Source organism: Pituophis catenifer, unplaced genomic scaffold (genome assembly GCF_029215685.1).
Source record: "Pituophis catenifer annectens isolate HBS135680 unplaced genomic scaffold, rPitCat1.0.hap2 SCAF_6, whole genome shotgun sequence".
Classification (NCBI taxonomy): Eukaryota; Metazoa; Chordata; class Lepidosauria; order Squamata; family Colubridae; genus Pituophis; species Pituophis catenifer.
This window is the reverse complement of record NW_027256886.1, coordinates 100706283-100724955: the sequence shown is the minus strand read 5'-3', so window position 1 is coordinate 100724955 and position 18673 is coordinate 100706283. Positions and strand designations below refer to the sequence as shown.

At 40.6% G+C, this 18673-nt stretch overlaps 1 protein-coding gene across 2 annotated transcripts in view; it reads left to right on the top strand.

Moving 5' to 3' along the window:
• Nucleotides 1-18673, top strand: part of OGDHL (oxoglutarate dehydrogenase L) — a 77839-nt gene that overhangs the window by 27259 nt on the left and 31907 nt on the right. Inside the window, exons 10-13 of one of the 2 annotated variants that reach the window (XM_070944840.1) lie at nucleotides 8888-9067; nucleotides 11202-11354; nucleotides 13026-13128; nucleotides 17026-17154. In XM_070944840.1, coding sequence (XP_070800941.1) covers nucleotides 8888-9067; nucleotides 11202-11354; nucleotides 13026-13128; nucleotides 17026-17154 — 565 coding nt within the window. The remainder of the gene's footprint in view (nucleotides 1-8887; nucleotides 9068-11201; nucleotides 11355-13025; nucleotides 13129-17025; nucleotides 17155-18673) is intronic. The other variant, XM_070944841.1, reaches the window with a different exon arrangement.

Genomic DNA, 18673 nt, shown 5'->3' with positions numbered 1-18673 from the left:
ATGGTGGATTTAATGGCGGTGTAGATGGAATAGAACTGGAAAACAATAAGATTGGGGATTTCTAATTAAGGCTGTTGAAATTGGATATTTTGGACATTTTTGGAGATTGACAATAAACTTTACAATTGAAGAGAATTGAAGTGGAGGATAAAGGACAGAAAAGAAAAAAGGGACTGGACAGAGAATGATGAAAGACTGGGAGAAGATTGCGCAGAGTTAAGGAAAAAATCATCATCATCATCATCATCATCATCATCATCTATGGATACCTGGAAAGAAATAACTTGCTTCCTGTAGAACAGAAAGGATGCTGCAAAAACTCAAGAGGAACAAAGGATCAATTGCTGATCGACAAGCTAATCCTAAAGAACTCAAAGAAAAGATGAACCAACCTGTTCATGGCTTGGATAGACTATAAGAAAGCGTTTGATTCAGTTCCCCATAGCTGGATCAAGAAATGCCTGGAAATATTAGGCATCAGCAGCAACATACAAAAATTCATGGAATCTTCAATGAACCTCTGGAAAACAAAACTTATGGCTAATGAAGAAGAACTGGGTGAAGTTGAAATTAAACGAGGCATTTTCCAGGGCGATTCCCTTTCACCCCTACTTTTTATACTCTCAATGCTACCACTGACAATCATTTTGAAGAAGATGAACTGTGGATACGAACTTGCAAAGAAAGGACTGAAAATCTCGCACTTGATATACACGGATGATTTGAAGCTGTTTGGTAAAACAAAACCTGAACTGAATTTATTAATTGAAAACACAAAAGAATTCAGCCAAGACATTGGTATGCAGTTTGGAATTGACAAATGTGCAACAATAGCAACCAAAGCAGGCAAGATCATAGAAGAGGATGGAATAGAACTAGAGAATGAAGAAATGATAAAGGCAGTAAAATCAGAAGAAGGCTACAAGTACTTGGGGATTTTAGAAGCCTCTGATTTAATGCATAATAAAGTCAAGGAATTAACTTCAGCCAAGTACATTCGGCGAATTCGTAAGATATTAATGTCCAAATTGAGTGGAGGAAACATCATAAAAGCCATAAATACCTGGGCTATACCTGTGATTAGATACTCTGCAGGAATAATTGACTGGACCCAGATGGAGTTAGACAATTTGGACAGAAAAACAAGGAAGCTTATGACAATGAATCATGCCTTGCACCCTAAAAGTGATGTTGACCGATTATATTTACCAAGAGCAGAGGGTGGTCGAGGACTCCTACAAGTAAAGCAGACTGTGGAAGAAGAAAAATGCAGCTTGAATGATTACATCCAGAAAAGTGAAGAACCAATGATTAAGGAAGTAAATAAAGGAGGCCTTTTAAAGACAACTAAAACAAAAGCAGAATATAAGAAAGAAGTAACTGAGCAGCGAGCTGAAAATTGGAAACACAAAGCTCTGCATGGCCAATACTTGAAAAGTATTGAAGGCAAAGCTGACCAGAATCTAACTTGGAACTGGTTAAGATCAGGAGTACTGAAAAAAGAAACAGAAAGCTTTATTTTGGCAGCTCAAGAACAAGCCCTAGCCACAAACTGCATGAAGGCAAAAATTCAACATGTTACCACCAACAGCAAATGCCGCCTCTGCAATGAGAAAGATGAGACAGTCGACCACCTGATCAGTGGGTGCAGCAAAATTTCACAAACTGACTACCTACAACGCCATGACCGTGTTGCTAAGATCATTCACTGGAAATTGTGCCAGAAGTTTGGATTTGAGTACAGCAAAAACCACTGGGAACATCAGGTTGAGAAAGTTTTAGAGAATGAGAAACTCAAGATCTTGTGGGACTTTAGGATTCAGACTGACAGGCACTTGGTCCATAACACACCTGACATAACAATAGTTGAAAAGAAAAAAGTATGGTTCATTGACATTGCAATATCTGGTGATGCACGGATTGAAGATAAGCAGCAAGAAAAAATCACAAAGTACCGGGATTTGCAAATTGAAGTTGAGCGACTGTGGAAAAAGAAATCGTGTGTTGTCCCGATTGTAATTGGAGCCCTTGGAGCGGCTACCCCACTATTTAGAAATTCTAAATTTACCGGACTTGAACATTTTTACTCTACAAAAAACCACCTTACTCAGAACAGCTTACATCCTCCGATGATACCTTAACAGTTCCTAGGCCCTTGGTTAGGACTCGAGCTGCTGAGCTATTAACCAGCCTCAAAGACTGTGAATCTCACTAAAGATTATTTATTAATAATAATAAATATTATTATTAATTATTATTAGGGGCAGAGGACTATTGCAAATCCATCAAACTGTAGAAGAAGAAAAATGAAGTTTGAATGATTATGTGAACCAAAGTACAGAAAAATTGCTGCAGGCTGTGAAAACGGAGAATATTATAAAAACAACAGAAACAAAGACAAAATATAAGGAAAAACAGCTGGATGACAGATTAAATAGATGGAAAACCAAAGCTTTGCATGGACAGCACTTGAAAAACATTGAAGGAAAATGTGATGACAACTTCACATGGGCATGGCTTAAAATGGGAACCATCAAGAAAGAAACGGAAGGTTTAATACTGGCTGCTCAAGAACAAGCACTACAAACTGATGCCATGAAAGCAAAGATACAAAAATCCACCAACAATCCAAACTGTCGTCTTTGCAACAACAAAGTTGAAACTGTTTCACATTTAATATGTGAATGCAGCAAAATTGCACAAACTGATTACAAAGGAAGACACGACTGAGTTCTAAATTAGTCCACTGGTCATTATGTAAAAAATACGACTTTCCTGTATCCAAAAAGTCATGGGAACATAAACTGGAAAAAGTTATAGAAAAGGAGAAGGTGAAGATCTTGTGGGACTTTCGAATACAGATGGATTGTCACTTGGAACACAACACGCCAGATATCACAGTTGTTGGAAACTGAAACGTGCAATTTATTGAGATTGCAGTACCAGGAGACACCAGAGTCGAAGAAAAAGAACTGGAAAAAATCATGAAATATTGCAACCTGGCCATCAAAACTACATGGCTATGGATGAAACATGTAACAGTGATACCCATTGTCATCGGGGCACTTGGTACCATGTCCAAGAATTTTACAAAACATATTAAGAAATTGCAGCTTCCTACAATAACACCAGCGGAACTGCAAAAAACTGCGCTACTTGGAACATCGAACATCTTAAGAAGGTACTTGATTGGAGAATCTGGAAGCAGCGCGGCGGTACTGGCTGGGAAAAATGTCGGGCTCCAACGAACTCGGCAAAATCCAGCCAGATGAACCGTCACTGGTGAGTCTTTGGACTGAAGCTGTCCTGTAGGGATAGTGAAGAAAGAGAGGCAACTCAGTGTCTAAAGAGGAACAGGCAAGTCCCTTGGATAGCCCGAGAAACTCTCCCCGAGCTGGTGATGGGGGGGATGGGCAGCGATCAGAGTGAATTGCCATGAAGCTGGAGCCTCTGGAGCAAGTGATGTGCAGGAGGGAAGATTTGGACAGAGTCCTGGTGTTGGGTGAGTGATCGGCTAACCCACAGACAATAAAAAGAAAATTTTAAATATTTTCAACTACTAAACAATTATTAAAATTACCCCGGCATGGAAATTGTGGCTAAATAGCGGTGGGGGGAGATGGCAGATGGAAAGAGAAAATGAGAATGACAAGTGCGCCATAGAAAAACCCGAATAAAGAATTAAAAGTGATTGACAAATGGAAATGTAAATCTGGAACTTGGATAGTCTCGGTTTTTCAGTGTGAATGCGCAAAACCCGTCTTCCAGTTAACACGTGGGTTACATCTATGGAGCCAGGGCAGTCCAAGTATTAGAGGTTGTTTCATGCCAGGGGCCACAATAAAACTGAGGGTCTCTTCGTGATTCTCCCAATTGCATTTCAATGGGTTCAGTCACAAAGCTGGCTGGGGCCCTTCCTGCAATTGATCCATCCAACTGACAGAACGCAATGGGCCTTTTTAACGTTTTTAGCCTCAGGCCCATTTTCTCCACCACTTCCGGGCTGATTATGTACCTGCTGCACCCAGAATCTAATAGGGTTAACATCTGCGCATGTGCCCCTGTGGACGGCACCCTTATTTCTATGGGGATGAGCATGGGGCCCTCAGTGTGACTCACCAGATCATTGGAGTTGGAGTCCGTCCCGCTGTCGTCCACGGTGGTTGGAGTTCCCAACTCACCCTGGTTTCGGGGAGCGAACTCAACGACTTCTCCTTTCAGGGCGGTTTTGCAAGCTTTTGCAGGTGTTTTGTCAGCCTTCTTTGGTCCCGAGCTGGTAGATTTTGGCACTGGCTTGGAGAAACATTCAGCGGCCTGATGGCCTTCCTTTCCACATTTGAAGCACGTGAGGGGCTTTGATTTGGGTTTGAATTCTGCTCTCCCCGCGCCCATCTTTGGTGCTCCTTTGCGGTAGAAGGAGGATGACGGGTCCCCTGCACGGCCCCCTCGGAGTCATCTTCGGGCCAGCTCGATCTCCACATCCTCAGCTACTACGTACCAACTCTGCAAGTCTTCAGGGACCCCCCGTTGTTCTACAGTCTTTGTATATGTCTTCATTTAGTCCGTCCTTGAAACTCTCCAGTAGGTCCGCTTCTGACCACCCTGTCATGTAGGGCGCCAGTTTGCGAAATTCTTGGGTGTATTCTGCCACCGATCTCCGGCCCTGCTGGATACCCTTCATCCTGAGTCTTGCTTTCCGCTCAGCTAGGTGGTCTTCAAACTGCCTCTAAGAGCCCCCATCAGGGGCTTACACCACAGGTTGTAATTCCTCAGCAAGGGAGGGTTATTATTGTGGAGGCCCACCATCCATTCAGCTGCTACTCCCTCTAAGACATTCGTGACGCATCTCACTCGTGCCGCATCTGATAAGTAATCCTCCCCCCAGTCCTGCATGTGGTTCCACACTTAGGTCAAGAAAAGCCCCAAGATCTTCGGGTTCCCATCATATTTTCCAGTTAGGGGGGGAATTTTTGGCTTTTTGCATCTGCGGGGTGGGGCCTGCAAGGCTGGGGGTCCCTGGGCTGCTGCATGCCTCGCTTGAGCTCCAGAAGCCTGAGATGTTTCTTCCCCAGTTTCTTCTTCCTCTCCCCCACAGGCTGTCTCTTCTGGATCCAGGGGGTAGTCTCCTCCCTTCCCCACAGGGAATACATAAAACTCACGGCTTTTCCGGCTTTCCTCGGCATCGCGGAGGAGTTGCATCGCCTGAGCAATCATGCGGCTCTCCTTTTGCTCTTGCAGCCACACCGCCTCTCCCTTACGAGGTTTGGAGCTGGTTACTCCTTGGGGGGTCCTCCCCAGGTCCGGCAACCTTCCTACTCTCCTCGACCATCTAGCTTCCTCTGGCTCCTCTCTCAGCCAAATTTTTTCCATCCATTCTGCAGCTTCCTTCTCCGCTTGAAGTGAAATTATAGTAGAGCCAGAAGCTCCCATCTGGTCTCCTTCACTCTCTTGGTCAGACATATTTTGGGTTCAGCCCCCTTGGTGTTTATCCGGGATGGCTGGAGATGAGATTCTGCGTAATGTCAGGTGTGCTTCCATCAAAGTCCAGGAAAGAATGACCCAAACTCCATTGTTTATAGAGAAAGGTACTTTTACTAGAAGATGAAGTGAACGCAACCAAAGGAAAGCAGAATGTAAGGCAATAAGCGCGAAAATTGCATATAGAAAGCATCCCCTCCCACTGTCCACCGTAAATCATCCAATCCAAAGGTCTCCCAGGGGTCAGGTGGAAGCACACGTCTGGCAGCATCATCAATCAGGAATGCCACGACCATTGGCCCGATGGCAGCTTCAAAGATACAGTCCGGTAGCTTAACTATCGGTTTCGATTTCTCCAGATTCCTCCAGCACGCTCCCCCCCCATGCTACCTAGCTCTCCTCACTCCCGTTACTATGGCAGCCAAAGCTGTAAAGGCAGAGGCTGACAATCGGATTATAAACTTATTGATGATATATAAAAGTGAAAGAAGATGTGAAAATGGATTTTTTCTCCATGGATGTGGATTACAAATAAAATGGCAATTTGTTAATTAGATGAGTGGAACTGTGGATTATAGAGAGACATCTGCAGGAGAAGGAAGAGCATGATATGGAATTATTTTACTTTTAAAACCTTGAACTTTTAAAAAAAGATAACTGGCGAGAACTAAGGAGGATAAGTTTTGCCTACAAGAGGACAGACTTTGATGATTATAAAAGAAGGACCTTAATGTGATTTAAAACTGGAATAACTCAATCCAGAAAGAATAAAATGGAACAGGAACTTAATGAACTGATAAAGACGATGTGTTTGGAAATAAAAGAAATGATTATAAATTTGCATGGAAAATCGAAATCTGAGGAGGCAAAGACAGAACTAGAATGCGCTGAAGATGAAAAAGAAATGACTAAAGAGAAACAAGAAAGATAGATGGATAATGAAGAAGACAAAGAGACTGACTATGGAAAAGTAAATAATAGTAATATGAAATATGGACAAAAAGAAAAGAAACAAAGAAGAGGGTGGAACAGGGAAAATACAAAAAACTTAAATGATTACACTGAGATTAACAGTGGAAGGATAAGAAAGAGGGAAAAGAGATGGAAAATAATAAGAAATAAAGGACAAAATAAAAGATTTTATGATTTTAAAATACAAAATAAGCATACTAGGATTAACAATGAAAAGGAAAAGAAAAAGAAAACAAAAAAGGAAAGAAAAAGGAGAAACAATGGGAAATATAGGGCAAAATAGGAGAGTGCAGAACTTTAAAATACAAAAGAAAGGAAGAAAAAGGGAAAACCAAAGGCAAAGAAGGAAAAGAGGGTGGAGGAGAAGGAAAAATATTAAAAATATAAATGATTACACTGGGATTTACAGTGGAAATATAAGAAAGAGGGAAAAGAGATGGAAAATAATGGGAAATAAAGGGCAAACATTTCACAATTTTAAGATACAAAATATTAATAATGAAAAGATATGAAAAGGGAAAAGAAAAGTAGAAACAAAGGGAAAACTAATAAATGTCACATGCTCAAGGATATTGGAGGTTTACAGAATGATAAGTTTTAACAATATGAATAAATCAGTTGAGGGAAATGTAATATTTGGAATATTCCAAACCATATAATTGAAACATAGTTAAAAAGAGAAAAAAAGACAAATTAAGAATATTTTAAGAACTAATCGGATTGGGTAAAATGAGAAAGGATTAAGATGCGCTTTATAAATATATATTTGAATAAGTGTTATTATTCAAATATATATTTGAATAATTGTTAAAATGTTTTGAGAAATATATTTAATGATTGAAATTGAATGTAAAATTGAATGAAATTGAAATGATAAAAATGATTTAAATGTTATACTTGCAAGAAGTAAAGTAGAAAAAAATATATTGGTAAAAGTAAAAAAGACAAGAGAGTAGAAAAGTGTTTGAGTAAAGACTTAAAGGAAAAAAAAGAATAAGATGAAATATATTGTTAATAATTAAAAAGATAAGGGATCGGGGCTGCCTGAACTCCAGAATGGAAAACATTAAATTGAAAATGAATATAATGATACAATGAATGCAATAGAGAGAGATGAAGGAATTGGAGGGGAGTAGGAAGGAGAGAGAGGGATGGAAGAGTAAGGAGGAAGGAAGGGAAGGGAAAGCAGAGTAGGAGAGAAGGTAAGACGGGAGAAGAGAGGAGGAGAAGGGAAGGAGAAGTAGAGAAGAGAAGAAGAAGGTGGGGGAAAAAAGTTGGAAGGAGAAGAGGGAGAGGTTAGGTTTGAGGAGAAAGATTGCTGTATAATAAAAAAGAAAAAGATGAAGTGGAAGAAAGGCAGCTCTGAACAAACAAATATAAATATATTAGGAAAAAGAATGAATTGTTAAAGAATAAAAGAGGACAAATATGTACAACTAGCAAAGTTAGAATTTAGGGATAAATGAAGAAGGTGTTTATATATGCAAGTATAGAAATACTGTGATATATTCAAAAAAAAAGGAAAGGGGGAAGACGATATTGAAAAAAATTGTAATTGAGTAAAATGTATTTGAATTTGACTAATTGTATAAGATAAGAAATGACCAACACTGTTCAAAAAAAAAAAAAAAAAGAAAGAAAGATGTGGGTGAAGGTGGGAGAGGAGAAAAGAAAAAACCCAATAAAACTTGTTTAAAAAAAAGAAAGAAGGTATTTGGTTGATACCCAGGATGCTGGCAGCAACCCCTATCAACCATTAGCCCCAGTCAATGGTATTTGTGATGCATTTTTAAATGTTCAGTTGACTGAGTTTCATATTTAATGAATAAAAATAATAATAATAATAATAATAATAATAATAATAATAATAATAATAATAATAATAATGACAGACAGACAGATGAGACTTTCAGCCTTTGGAATATAAAAACATTAAGAACCAAACATAATTGTGAGAGATGAAATAAATGTCTAATTGAAAGCAATCAAGTTATTAAGATAAATGGTGGAATACATAAATTAAGAAGTTTATAAAGTTTTGCATGATTAAGTGATTATTGATACAGTAAACATATGATTATTGTTGTTAGAAAATTAATTATTAGTAATTGTTAATAATTATTGATATAAATATCAGACACTTTAATGACTCCAATAGAAGACAATCTTTGTAATTCAGGTTTATACTGTGGAGTCCTCGGGGTTCTTTGAGCCCGGGGGTTTTCTTGTAGACATTTCATGAGCCAGCTAGGTAACATCATCAGTGGGTTTTTTTTTTTTTTAATTATTACCTAACTTGGCAATGAAATGTCTGCAGGCAAAACAGCCCAGCTCAAAGAGCACCAATGAGTCCACTTGAATGACTTTCCGTTACAGAGAAGTGAAAGAAAAGGAGCACTGCATTTACTTGGTTAACCAGTTTATCTCGCGTTTTAAGATTGGTTTTACTACGGACCCACGAATGGCTCGGTCCTCTCCATATCCGACAGATGTGGCCCGGGTAGTCAATGCACCCATCTTCCATGTGAACGCTGATGATCCAGAAGCAGTGATGTATGTATGCAGTGTGGCTGCCGAGTGGAGAAACACTTTTAACAAAGACGTGGTTATAGATCTGGTGAGGGCTCCTATTCTTTACTCAAACGGGTATCTCAATGCGTGCATAAAATCTTCCTTCCCATGCGTACAGGAGAGCTTTTTAAAGCAGCCCCTTCCTCTCAGTGAGTTTTCTGCTGGTGCTGCTGCAAAATGTCTTCTGGGAATTTCTCAGGAGCAAAGCTGTTGTGAGAAGAGACCATCAGTACAATCAGTACAATCTTGCCTTTAGACCCCTAGACTCTGAAGGGAATGCCTGTACTTTTCAAATTGTGGTCCTTAAGTTCTCCAGAGAGTCCTGAATGTGAGACAGTGTGAATAAGCTGAACGGTTCTCTTAAATGTATGTAGAAGTCAATGAAAAATAGGATCTCAGGTTGCTGTGATTAGATGCTTCACTCTGCAGGAAACCAAAGAAATTATTCTCTTTAAAAATATACCGCTTATGCTTGCCAATAGTTCATATTTTGCTTTTTTAAAAACTTGCGATTGAGTGGATAGCAACAAAGAACATGCAATGCCGGAAGTGATTGCTAGATTGATGGCATCCACCTATCCCCCCACTTGCTCTCTGCTCTTCACCCACCCATCCATCTTTATGATTATCACACTGATGTATTTATTCTTGACGGGTCATTATTTAGTTTATTGTTCTATTATTTTACTTCTGTTCTGTTTACACACCTTTCATTTTTCTTCCTTTTTATGACTTTTCTTTAGCCTCTGATACTGGCTGGTAGTCCTACAGTGAGATAGGCAGCAAATAAATTTAACAAATAAATAAATTTATTTATTTATTTATTTATTTGTTTAAATTTCTATACCGCCCTTCTCCAATATAGGACTCAGGGCGGTGAACAGCCAAAGTAAAAACAAGACATACATACAAAACATATAAAATCTAAAAAACTGATTAAAATAATTAAATATCTTGGCCATAATTAAAACTGTTCCAATTTAAAATCAATTTAAAATTTGACTCAAGCCAGCCCAGCTGGTTGAAATAAATGGGTTTTCAGGGCCCGACGAAAAATCCGGAGGTCTGTTATTGTACGTAACTCTGGGGGGAGGTTGTTCCAGAGGGTGGGCGCCACCACAGAGAAGGCTCTCCCCCTGGGGGTCGCCAGCCGACATTGTCTGGCGGACAGCACCCTGAGGAGGCCTACTCTGTGTGAGCGTACTGGCCGGTGGGAGGCTATTGGTGGCAGAAGGCGGTCTCGTAAGTACCCCGGCCCTAAGCCATGGAGCGCTTTAAAGGTGGTCACCAACACCTTGAAGCGCACCCGGAAGACCACCGGGAGCCAGTGCAGCTCGCACAGGAGAGGTGTCACATGGGAGCGCCTCGTCGCCCCCATAATCCCCCGCGCGGCCGCGTTCTGGACCAGCTGGAGCCTCCCACCAACAAAATATATGTTGTTGTTGTTGTTAGTTGCAAAGTCATGTCCGACCCATCGCGACCCCATGGACAACGTTCCTCCAGGCCTTCCTGTCCTCTACCATCCTCTGGAGTCCATTTAAGCTCAAGCTGACTGCTTCAGTGACTCCATCCAGCCACCTCATTCTCTGCCGTCCCCTTCTTCTTTTGCCCTCCATCGTTCCAAGCATTAGGCTCTTCTCCAGTGAGTCCTTCCTTCTCATTAGGTGGCCAAAGTATTTGAGTTTCATCTTCAGGATCTGGCCTTCTAAAGAGCAGTCAGGGTTGATCTCCTCTAGGACTGACCGGTTGGATCGCCTTGCAGTTCAATATTGCAATTACTGCAATATTGCAATAAATATATACATATCAACAATTCATAGTTTAGTAAGTTTGAACACCATTTTATATGGAAAATGGCAAAAAGACATCAGAAAAGAAAGGAATAATTTCTTTGCTCTGTTTAGAGAGTGAATACGGTACAACTTCATCCTGATGTCTATGGAGATTCTCGGTCATCCTGGTCATGTTTATCCTAAAGGTGTTTTTTCAAGAGGCAACTGGATGGTTTTTTCCTTGAAGATGTTTTGATTCTCATCCAAGGAGAAGCTGAATAGCTAAAGAAGCTTCTTGGATGAGAAGCAAAACATCTTCAGGAAAAAAACAACAAAGATATTCCAGTGGCCTCTTAAAAAAGCATCTTTGGGACTTCATCCTGATGAAAACCCAACCTTCCTCTGCAGGTTTGTTATCGAAGACGAGGCCATAACGAAATGGATGAGCCCATGTTCACTCAACCACTGATGTACAAGCAGATTTCAAAGCAGGTGCCGGTGTTGAAAAAGTATGCTGACCAGCTGATTGCCGACGGGGTGGTCACGCTGCAAGAGTTTGAGGTAGACCATGGCGATGGGGGTGGTGGTGCTGGTGACAAGGAACGTTGCCGGAACCCGTTGCTCCAACTGGGGCATCTTTCCACTGATTGTTATTTTTCTATATGTAACTAATGGTGGAAACCAGGTTGTTACTTCTAAGTCTTTAAAAATAAAGTAACATTTTAACATTTAGCAACGTTAAGCAAAACAAGAACGAAGACCAGTAGTCATGATGAGTGAATAATAACCAGAAAGGTGAAAAGCAAATCAGGGACAAGGGATGGAAGATTTGATGGTTGCACACAACACACCATTACTAAAACAGGGCTTAAACCCAAAGGTAACTTCTCAAAGATTACCAGCATCCATTCTGTGTGTCTCAGGACTTCGGAGAGACGGGGTCCAGTGTCACTGGAAGCAAGAACAGATCAGAGAGACCCACCAAAGATTGTGGGTACCTTGTTAAGTGAAGTTACTTCAAAAAGCTTGATTCTGACTGTTATAGAAGAGTAGCCGGGTGTCATTTAAATTATTATTGCATTTCTCTTGCCTGAGGTCTTCTTCCCCAAATAATGGCCTGATCTTGAATCCTACTCATTGTGATTTGGAAAGCAGGAAGTCTTTTATGGTGATAAAAAACACAATGGGATTATATTTATTTGTTTTTGCTTGTCTACACTGTTGTTCCTCTGGAGAGCCTTGTTCATGGTGAGGAAGGGGGAGGGGGCTCTCTTATCCTCATAGTGGATGAAATATTAGGGGGTGGAGGTCTGAAGAAACATCATGTGAGCTCATTGGTCAAGTGAGGACTTCAGTTTTTATTTATTTATTTATTTATTATTTCAATTTGTATACCGCCCTACTCCCGAAGGACTCAAGTTTTAGAATATAATGGTGTAACCTCAGGGACTGAAGGCTCCTTCACTCACGGGTTCACCATGAAGGGAGAGTCCTTCCTAAGATGCTCTTCAAAGAATCAAGGCATCATCCAGCATGGCCTTGGTTGAGGGCCTTCTAAAATCTGCACACGTTCTTCAAAAGTTCACGAACTTCCACAGAGAACTGTGAATGTAGGTCTTTGACGGCTATCACTAGCCTCCAAGGAATATCCTTCTATGTGATTTATCAATCATAAATAAGTGAGACATGGTTGATACACTTGATACATCACATCGTTCTGATATGTGTTTATGGGAAGATAGTCATGCAAATTTGGAAAATCCGAAGAATGTCAGGTAGATGAATGCTTGCAACCAAATAGTCTTTCTTCTCCTGCTGAAAACTGCAGTTAATCATAGTTTTCTGTTATATATGAGCCTAGGACTATGACTACTATCTTTTGGATACACCACATTTGGAAGTTAGTGTTACATCTGTACAGCCAAGGCAGATATCATTTCGCTTCATGTGCCAAATTAGTCTTGTTGCTTAGATTCGGAAATAATTTGATGGTTCCTTTCCCATACTGATATTTAATCAGTGGATTGGCATTGATAACATATTTACTTGTGGACAAGATTTAAGCCACATCAAGAAGGTTGGCAGCATTTTTCAAGAGGAAACCAAAACAGGGAAAATACAAAAAAGGAGACAAAGATTGATTCTGGATAACAGTTGGTTAAAAACTCACTCTCTGATCGAACCACTAGTTCCCGTCTGTGATTTCTCCCTCCCCCTCCTTCTCTTCTACAGGAAGAAATTGCAAAGTATGATAAGATCTGTGAAGAAGCTTACACCAGGTCCAAAGATAATAAAATTCTCCATATTAAACACTGGCTGGATTCTCCTTGGCCAGGTAACAAGATGGTTGGCAATTGCATTGAGATGCTCGGCTTTTCAGTACCCCCACCCCCACCACTGCCCCAAGCATGGCTAATCGTGCACGTAATGTTTCCACACTTTAAAATAATGCATTGTGATTGGTTAAATGTTGTTTTTGTTGAGGTGATCAAGAGTATTGGCATATGAAACATGTAAAAAAGGAGCAAAGTCCCATTGGCATAATTATGGCTGCCTACTTGACTCTTTTCACACACACACACACACACACACACACGCACGCACACACGCACACACACACACACACACACACACTCCCCAGCATCCTTTGCAATGGTGACAGCTTTCTTATTATTTTTCTCTAATCATCCTACGTCTGTCCCTTTGTGGGCCTCTTCAAATATTAAATTTACAAGACAGCTGTTGTCAGCATGTTTGAGAAGCAAAAAGGAAGTGATACCTTCAGCAAATCTCCCTTCCCACAAAAGAGGTTAAAAATATTTCGCTTTCCACCTCCTATCCTAATCCTACCTTTCTCTTAAGGTCTCTGAAACCACCAAGCCAGAAAGTCTTTTCAGCCTAAAAGTGGTTTGTCATCTCCATAGAAATCATCAAAGGTTGGGTGGGCAATATGTCTGAATAAATATATAATATCTCAGAATATATAATATTAATTGGTGGGTCCCCATGTGGCGTAAGAGTTTGAGCCCTTTCTCAGGATATGACTTCGGCCTCGGAAGTTGGCAATAATTTTGCAATAAATTTGATTAAAGAAAAGAATATAATTAACTTTGTTTCTTCTTGGAAACCACTTTTGGACTTTGTGCAGGAGGTGGGAAAAAAATAAAATTTTGATTTGGGGTTCTGCTTGATTTTGAGTTTAGATAGGTTTGTTATTATAGAAATGGCTAATATATATTATTATGTAAAAGTAAAAGTTAAGGTTGTATGCTATTACCTTATTGTCAAGCTTGTCCCAGCTTGGGCATTTAGGAAAGATTAGATTAACACAGTTGGAAGGGATCTTGTAGGTCATCTAGTCCAACCCCCAGCCCAAGCAGGAGACCCTACACCATTTCTGACAAATGGCAGTCCAGTCTCTTCCTGAAAGCCTCCAGTGATGAAGTTCCCTCAACTTCCGAAGGCAACTTCTGTCCCATGGGTTGATTGTTCTCACTGTCAGAAAGTTCCTCCTCATTTCTAGGTTGGATCTCTCCTTGGTCAGTTTCCATCCATTGTTCCTTGTCTGGCCTTCAGGTCCTTTGGAAAATAGGCTACCCCCTCCTCCTCTCTGTGGCAGCCCCTCAAGTATTAGAAGACGGCTTTCATGTCTCCCCTGGTCCTTCTCTTCACTAGATTAGCCATGCCCAGTTCCTGTAACCGTTCTTCATACGTTTGAGTCTCCAGTCCCCTAATCATCCTGGTTGTTCTTCTCTGCACTTTTTCTAGAGTCTCAACCTCTTTTTAATAGGGTGGTGACCAAAACTGGATGCAGTATTCTAGGTGTGGTCTTACTAAGGCTTTATAGAGTGGTATTAGTACCTCACTTGATTTTTATTGTATCTCTCTGTTAATGCAATTTAGGATTGCATTGGCTTTTTTGGCTGCTGCTGCTGCTGCACACTGTTACCACCTATTTAGCTAGTTGTCCACTAGGACTCCAAGATCCCTCTCACAGTCACTGCCACTAAGCCTGGTTTCCCCCAGTCTATATGTGCAGTGGTGAAATCGTCCGAGGTCTGCTACTGGTTCGCTGTGGGCACATGCGCAGTGTGCGCCAAATGTGCGCTATGCGCATGTCCGTACCACAGGTGCTACCACGCAGTGCTGAAAAAGGAGGCTTAAGAAGGTAAGTAGAAGGGGGAGAACAGCTATGCCACATGATTTAGATTTGCTAGAAAGCAGGATTTCCTGCTTTCTAGCAAATACAAATCTTGCGGCACAGCTGAACTGGAAATACTGGTTCGGACGAATCGATACCATTTTTTTACTACTGGTTCAGGCGAACTGATAGCTTTTATTACTACCAATTTTGGAGAACTGGTCTGAACTGGTAGCATTTCACCCCTGAATATGTGTATTTTTGGTTTTCCTTGCCTAAATGTAAGACTTTGCTTTTCTCTCCATTGAATTTCATTTTGTTAGATAGGGCCCAGTGTTCAAGTCTGTCAAGATCCATCTGGATCTTGAGCCTATCTTCTAGGTGTTAGCTATTCCTGCCAGCTTAGTATCATCCGCAAATTTGGCAAGTTCCCCTTCTATTCCCTCATCTAAGTCGTTTATGAAGATATTGAAGAGTCCTGGGCCTAAGACGGAACCTTGTGGCACCCCACTGCTTACTTCCCTCCATGTAGACTTAGACCCATTAAGGACTACTCATTGAGGACGGTTTGTCATCCATCTGGTGGTGATGCTATCTATCCCACTTTTTTCTAGCTTACGAAGAAGTAGGTTGTGGTCTACTTTGTTGAATGCCTTGCTGAAGTCTAAGTATATTATATCCACAGTATTTCGCTGGTCTACTAATTTAGTCACTATGTTGAAGAATGAAATAAGATTGGTTTGGCATGATCTGTTTTTAACAAACCCGTGCTAGTTATTACTTTACTTGTTTCTAGATGTTGGCAGATCTGTTTTTTTTTTATTATCTTTTCCAGAAACTTCCTGGGTATTCATGTTAGGCTGATTGGTCTGTAGTTTCCATTTGTAGTAGAAGGTATACTTTTACTAAAAGCCAAGTGGTTACAGCATAAGCAAAGCCAGATCTGAGGATTCCCACATAAACCCAGTAACTTTCTTTTCTCCCAGGCCTTCCCCCACCACCTTGGTCATCTTTCTGTAATGTCCAATGAGGTTCAAATCAGTTATTTTAGTAACAGTTCTAAAGTTTGGTGTCTCTTTGGTGGACGTTCCCACTCCGTTCCCAGGCCTGTATCCTTGGATCGTTCAACCGTGGTCTCCGGTTGGCCCTTCTGGTTCCTGTCATATCCTCCCCCCCCTCCGTACTTTATGGCAGGCTGCCATCAAAGCAAAGCAGGGCTGCATGGTGGGATGGCAGGTGGGATTCAATGCTTTTCTTTTTCTTTTGATCCTTTCCCCTGCACTTTTTCCTCTTCCCCCTTCCCCATTTCCCCCATTATTTTCGTTTCTCTTTTTATTTCTGCATTTTGATAAACTTATACAAATTTGAACCCTGGTGGACCTCTGGCGTCCAATGCTGGATTTACAGAGGAGTCAAGCAGTCCGAAAGTAGACATTCCTGCAGCCCCATGACTTGATAGTGAAATACCAGAATAGCCCTAAGCTAATAATATCCAATCTTTCACAGAGTATTCCCGTTTCACATTGGCTGAAATCTGAAGTAGTGGGAAGAGGAGAGAAGATGGAGATAGTGCTGCTATCAGGGAGATTTCAGGTATAGGGAAAGGCCCCTCATGTCCATGTTTCCACCACTTCAGGTTTCACCCAAAGTGGAACAGCAATGCTCTCCCTTCCAGCTCTATTCTGATTAAGGATTAAGTTGGATCAGTGTTACATTCATTTATCATTTGGCCTGAAAGCAGAGATATAAATGGGAACTGAGAATTTAACATACTTATAACCTACAATCATTGAGAACAATGAACCAGTGGAACAGAAGTTGCCTTCAGAAGTTGTGGGTGGAGGCTGGAGGCTTTTAAGAAGAGATTGGACAATCATTGTCTGAAATGGTCTAGGGCCTCTTGCTTGAGCAGGAGGCTGGACTAGAAGACCTCCGAGGTCCCTACCAACTCTGTTCTTTTGTTATTTGTAGATGGCACCTTTTGCTGCAATTCCTCAATTGACTTTCAAAGAGGGAGGGAGGGAGGGAGGGAGGGAGGGAGGGAGAGACTCAATGGTTTTGCATACTATTCCAAATGTCTCTATTTTCCAGGGTTTTTTAACTTGGATGGCGAACCAAAGAGTATGACCTGTCCTCCCACAGGCATCCCCGAGGAGCTACTGACCCATATTGGCCAAGTTGCCAGTTCTGTGCCCCTTGAAGGCTTCAAAATACACGGAGGTGAGGAACATCTTCCTTCCTTCCTTCCTTCTGGGTTGGGAACCTCAGCTTCTCTTCTCTTCCAGACGGCTGGGGCTTGGATCCCACAAAGGTGCAAACTTCCTTTTTCTCCCTCGTTCCAATGATGATTTTCCAAAGAGGAAGCATTTACCCCCACTTCACTCCCCTAGCAGTGGGCATCATCATTATTTGAATCCGAATATCGGATTTGAATGTCAGGTTCATTAATTGTGCTTTTCTAAGAAACTGAACTGAAACCATCAGGAAGAAGTCATTAGCTTTAATGACCTAGGCAAATATCACATTGGAATTAGTGCTAGCTCAATGGTAAATGAAGTAATAAGGTAATAAAGTAAATACAGTAATAGCAGATGTTCTTATTGATCGTGAACACAAGTCTTGTGCCTTTTACAGTGGAGCTCATTGTACCTGCGCATTCCTCCAAGCAAACATGCAAAGTTAAAAGTTTTTTTGTTTTTTGCACGATGGACTATTAAAAAAAAGTAGAAAGAAGAAAGAAGCCGGAAAGGCAGGGTTGTGAAGGAAATCAAAAATTGTGTCTACTCCGATCTTTCTGTATCTCTACATTTAAAAAGCCTCTGCTTTAACAGGTTCTCCTAACCACTGTCCGGCTTCTCTAAGGAGTCAACTTTCTCATGAACTAACAACATATTTTCACATCTTTGTATCTCTAGTCATGCTGCGTAGGTCTAATAACAAATTATTCAATCAGCTGGCTATATTTTATTTATTTTTTTTCCTTCCTTTGAGATTGATCCCCAGGAGGTTTGGGCAATTAAAATTCCCGAGAAGCCTTTATTGCAGTGCTTTCAATTATAATTCTTTAATTCTCTAATGTCCAAGTGGCATGCAATTAACAAAAATGTTCTTACTAAATTACAATATCATTACTCATTAGGAAGCATTTGAAGGAAGCCTTGTATATGATGTATGGCTAATAGAAGTTCTGTAGTTGCTAGAAAGTTTGATAAATGAATATTTGGTTAAATCCAGATAGACATTTCTGGGTCACTGAGAAGTAACCATCTGCGTGTTACTTTATGGGCATCTCTAAATGTTTCTAATTTTGAAGAGACGATTGATTTGATTTTAGTTTATCAGACATACTAGAGTTGAAACAGTTGCAACAAAGTGAAATCTTGCTTGTTTCATGAATATTAAGCCTTAATATATGTATAAACAGAGCCTTTGCTTCTGTTGCGAAACGTCATAAATTCAGCAAATCATTCATTCTTCCATTAATGAAATGCAGAATGTGCATTATTTGTTAATAAGTATTTCTGCAGCATTTTATTATTTATTTATTTATTTATTAGTCCAATTTATATGCTGCCCTTCTCCGTAGAAGAAGGGCAGCATGTAGGGCAGCAATGCATTAGGCTTACAATGCATTATAGCAATAGCCTGCATACTTTTTTGTATATACCTGCTTATTAGGGCTTTCGGGCCCCCCTAAGCGGTGTTGTTCTGTACAAAGTTGGCTCATTGCCCCCACAAT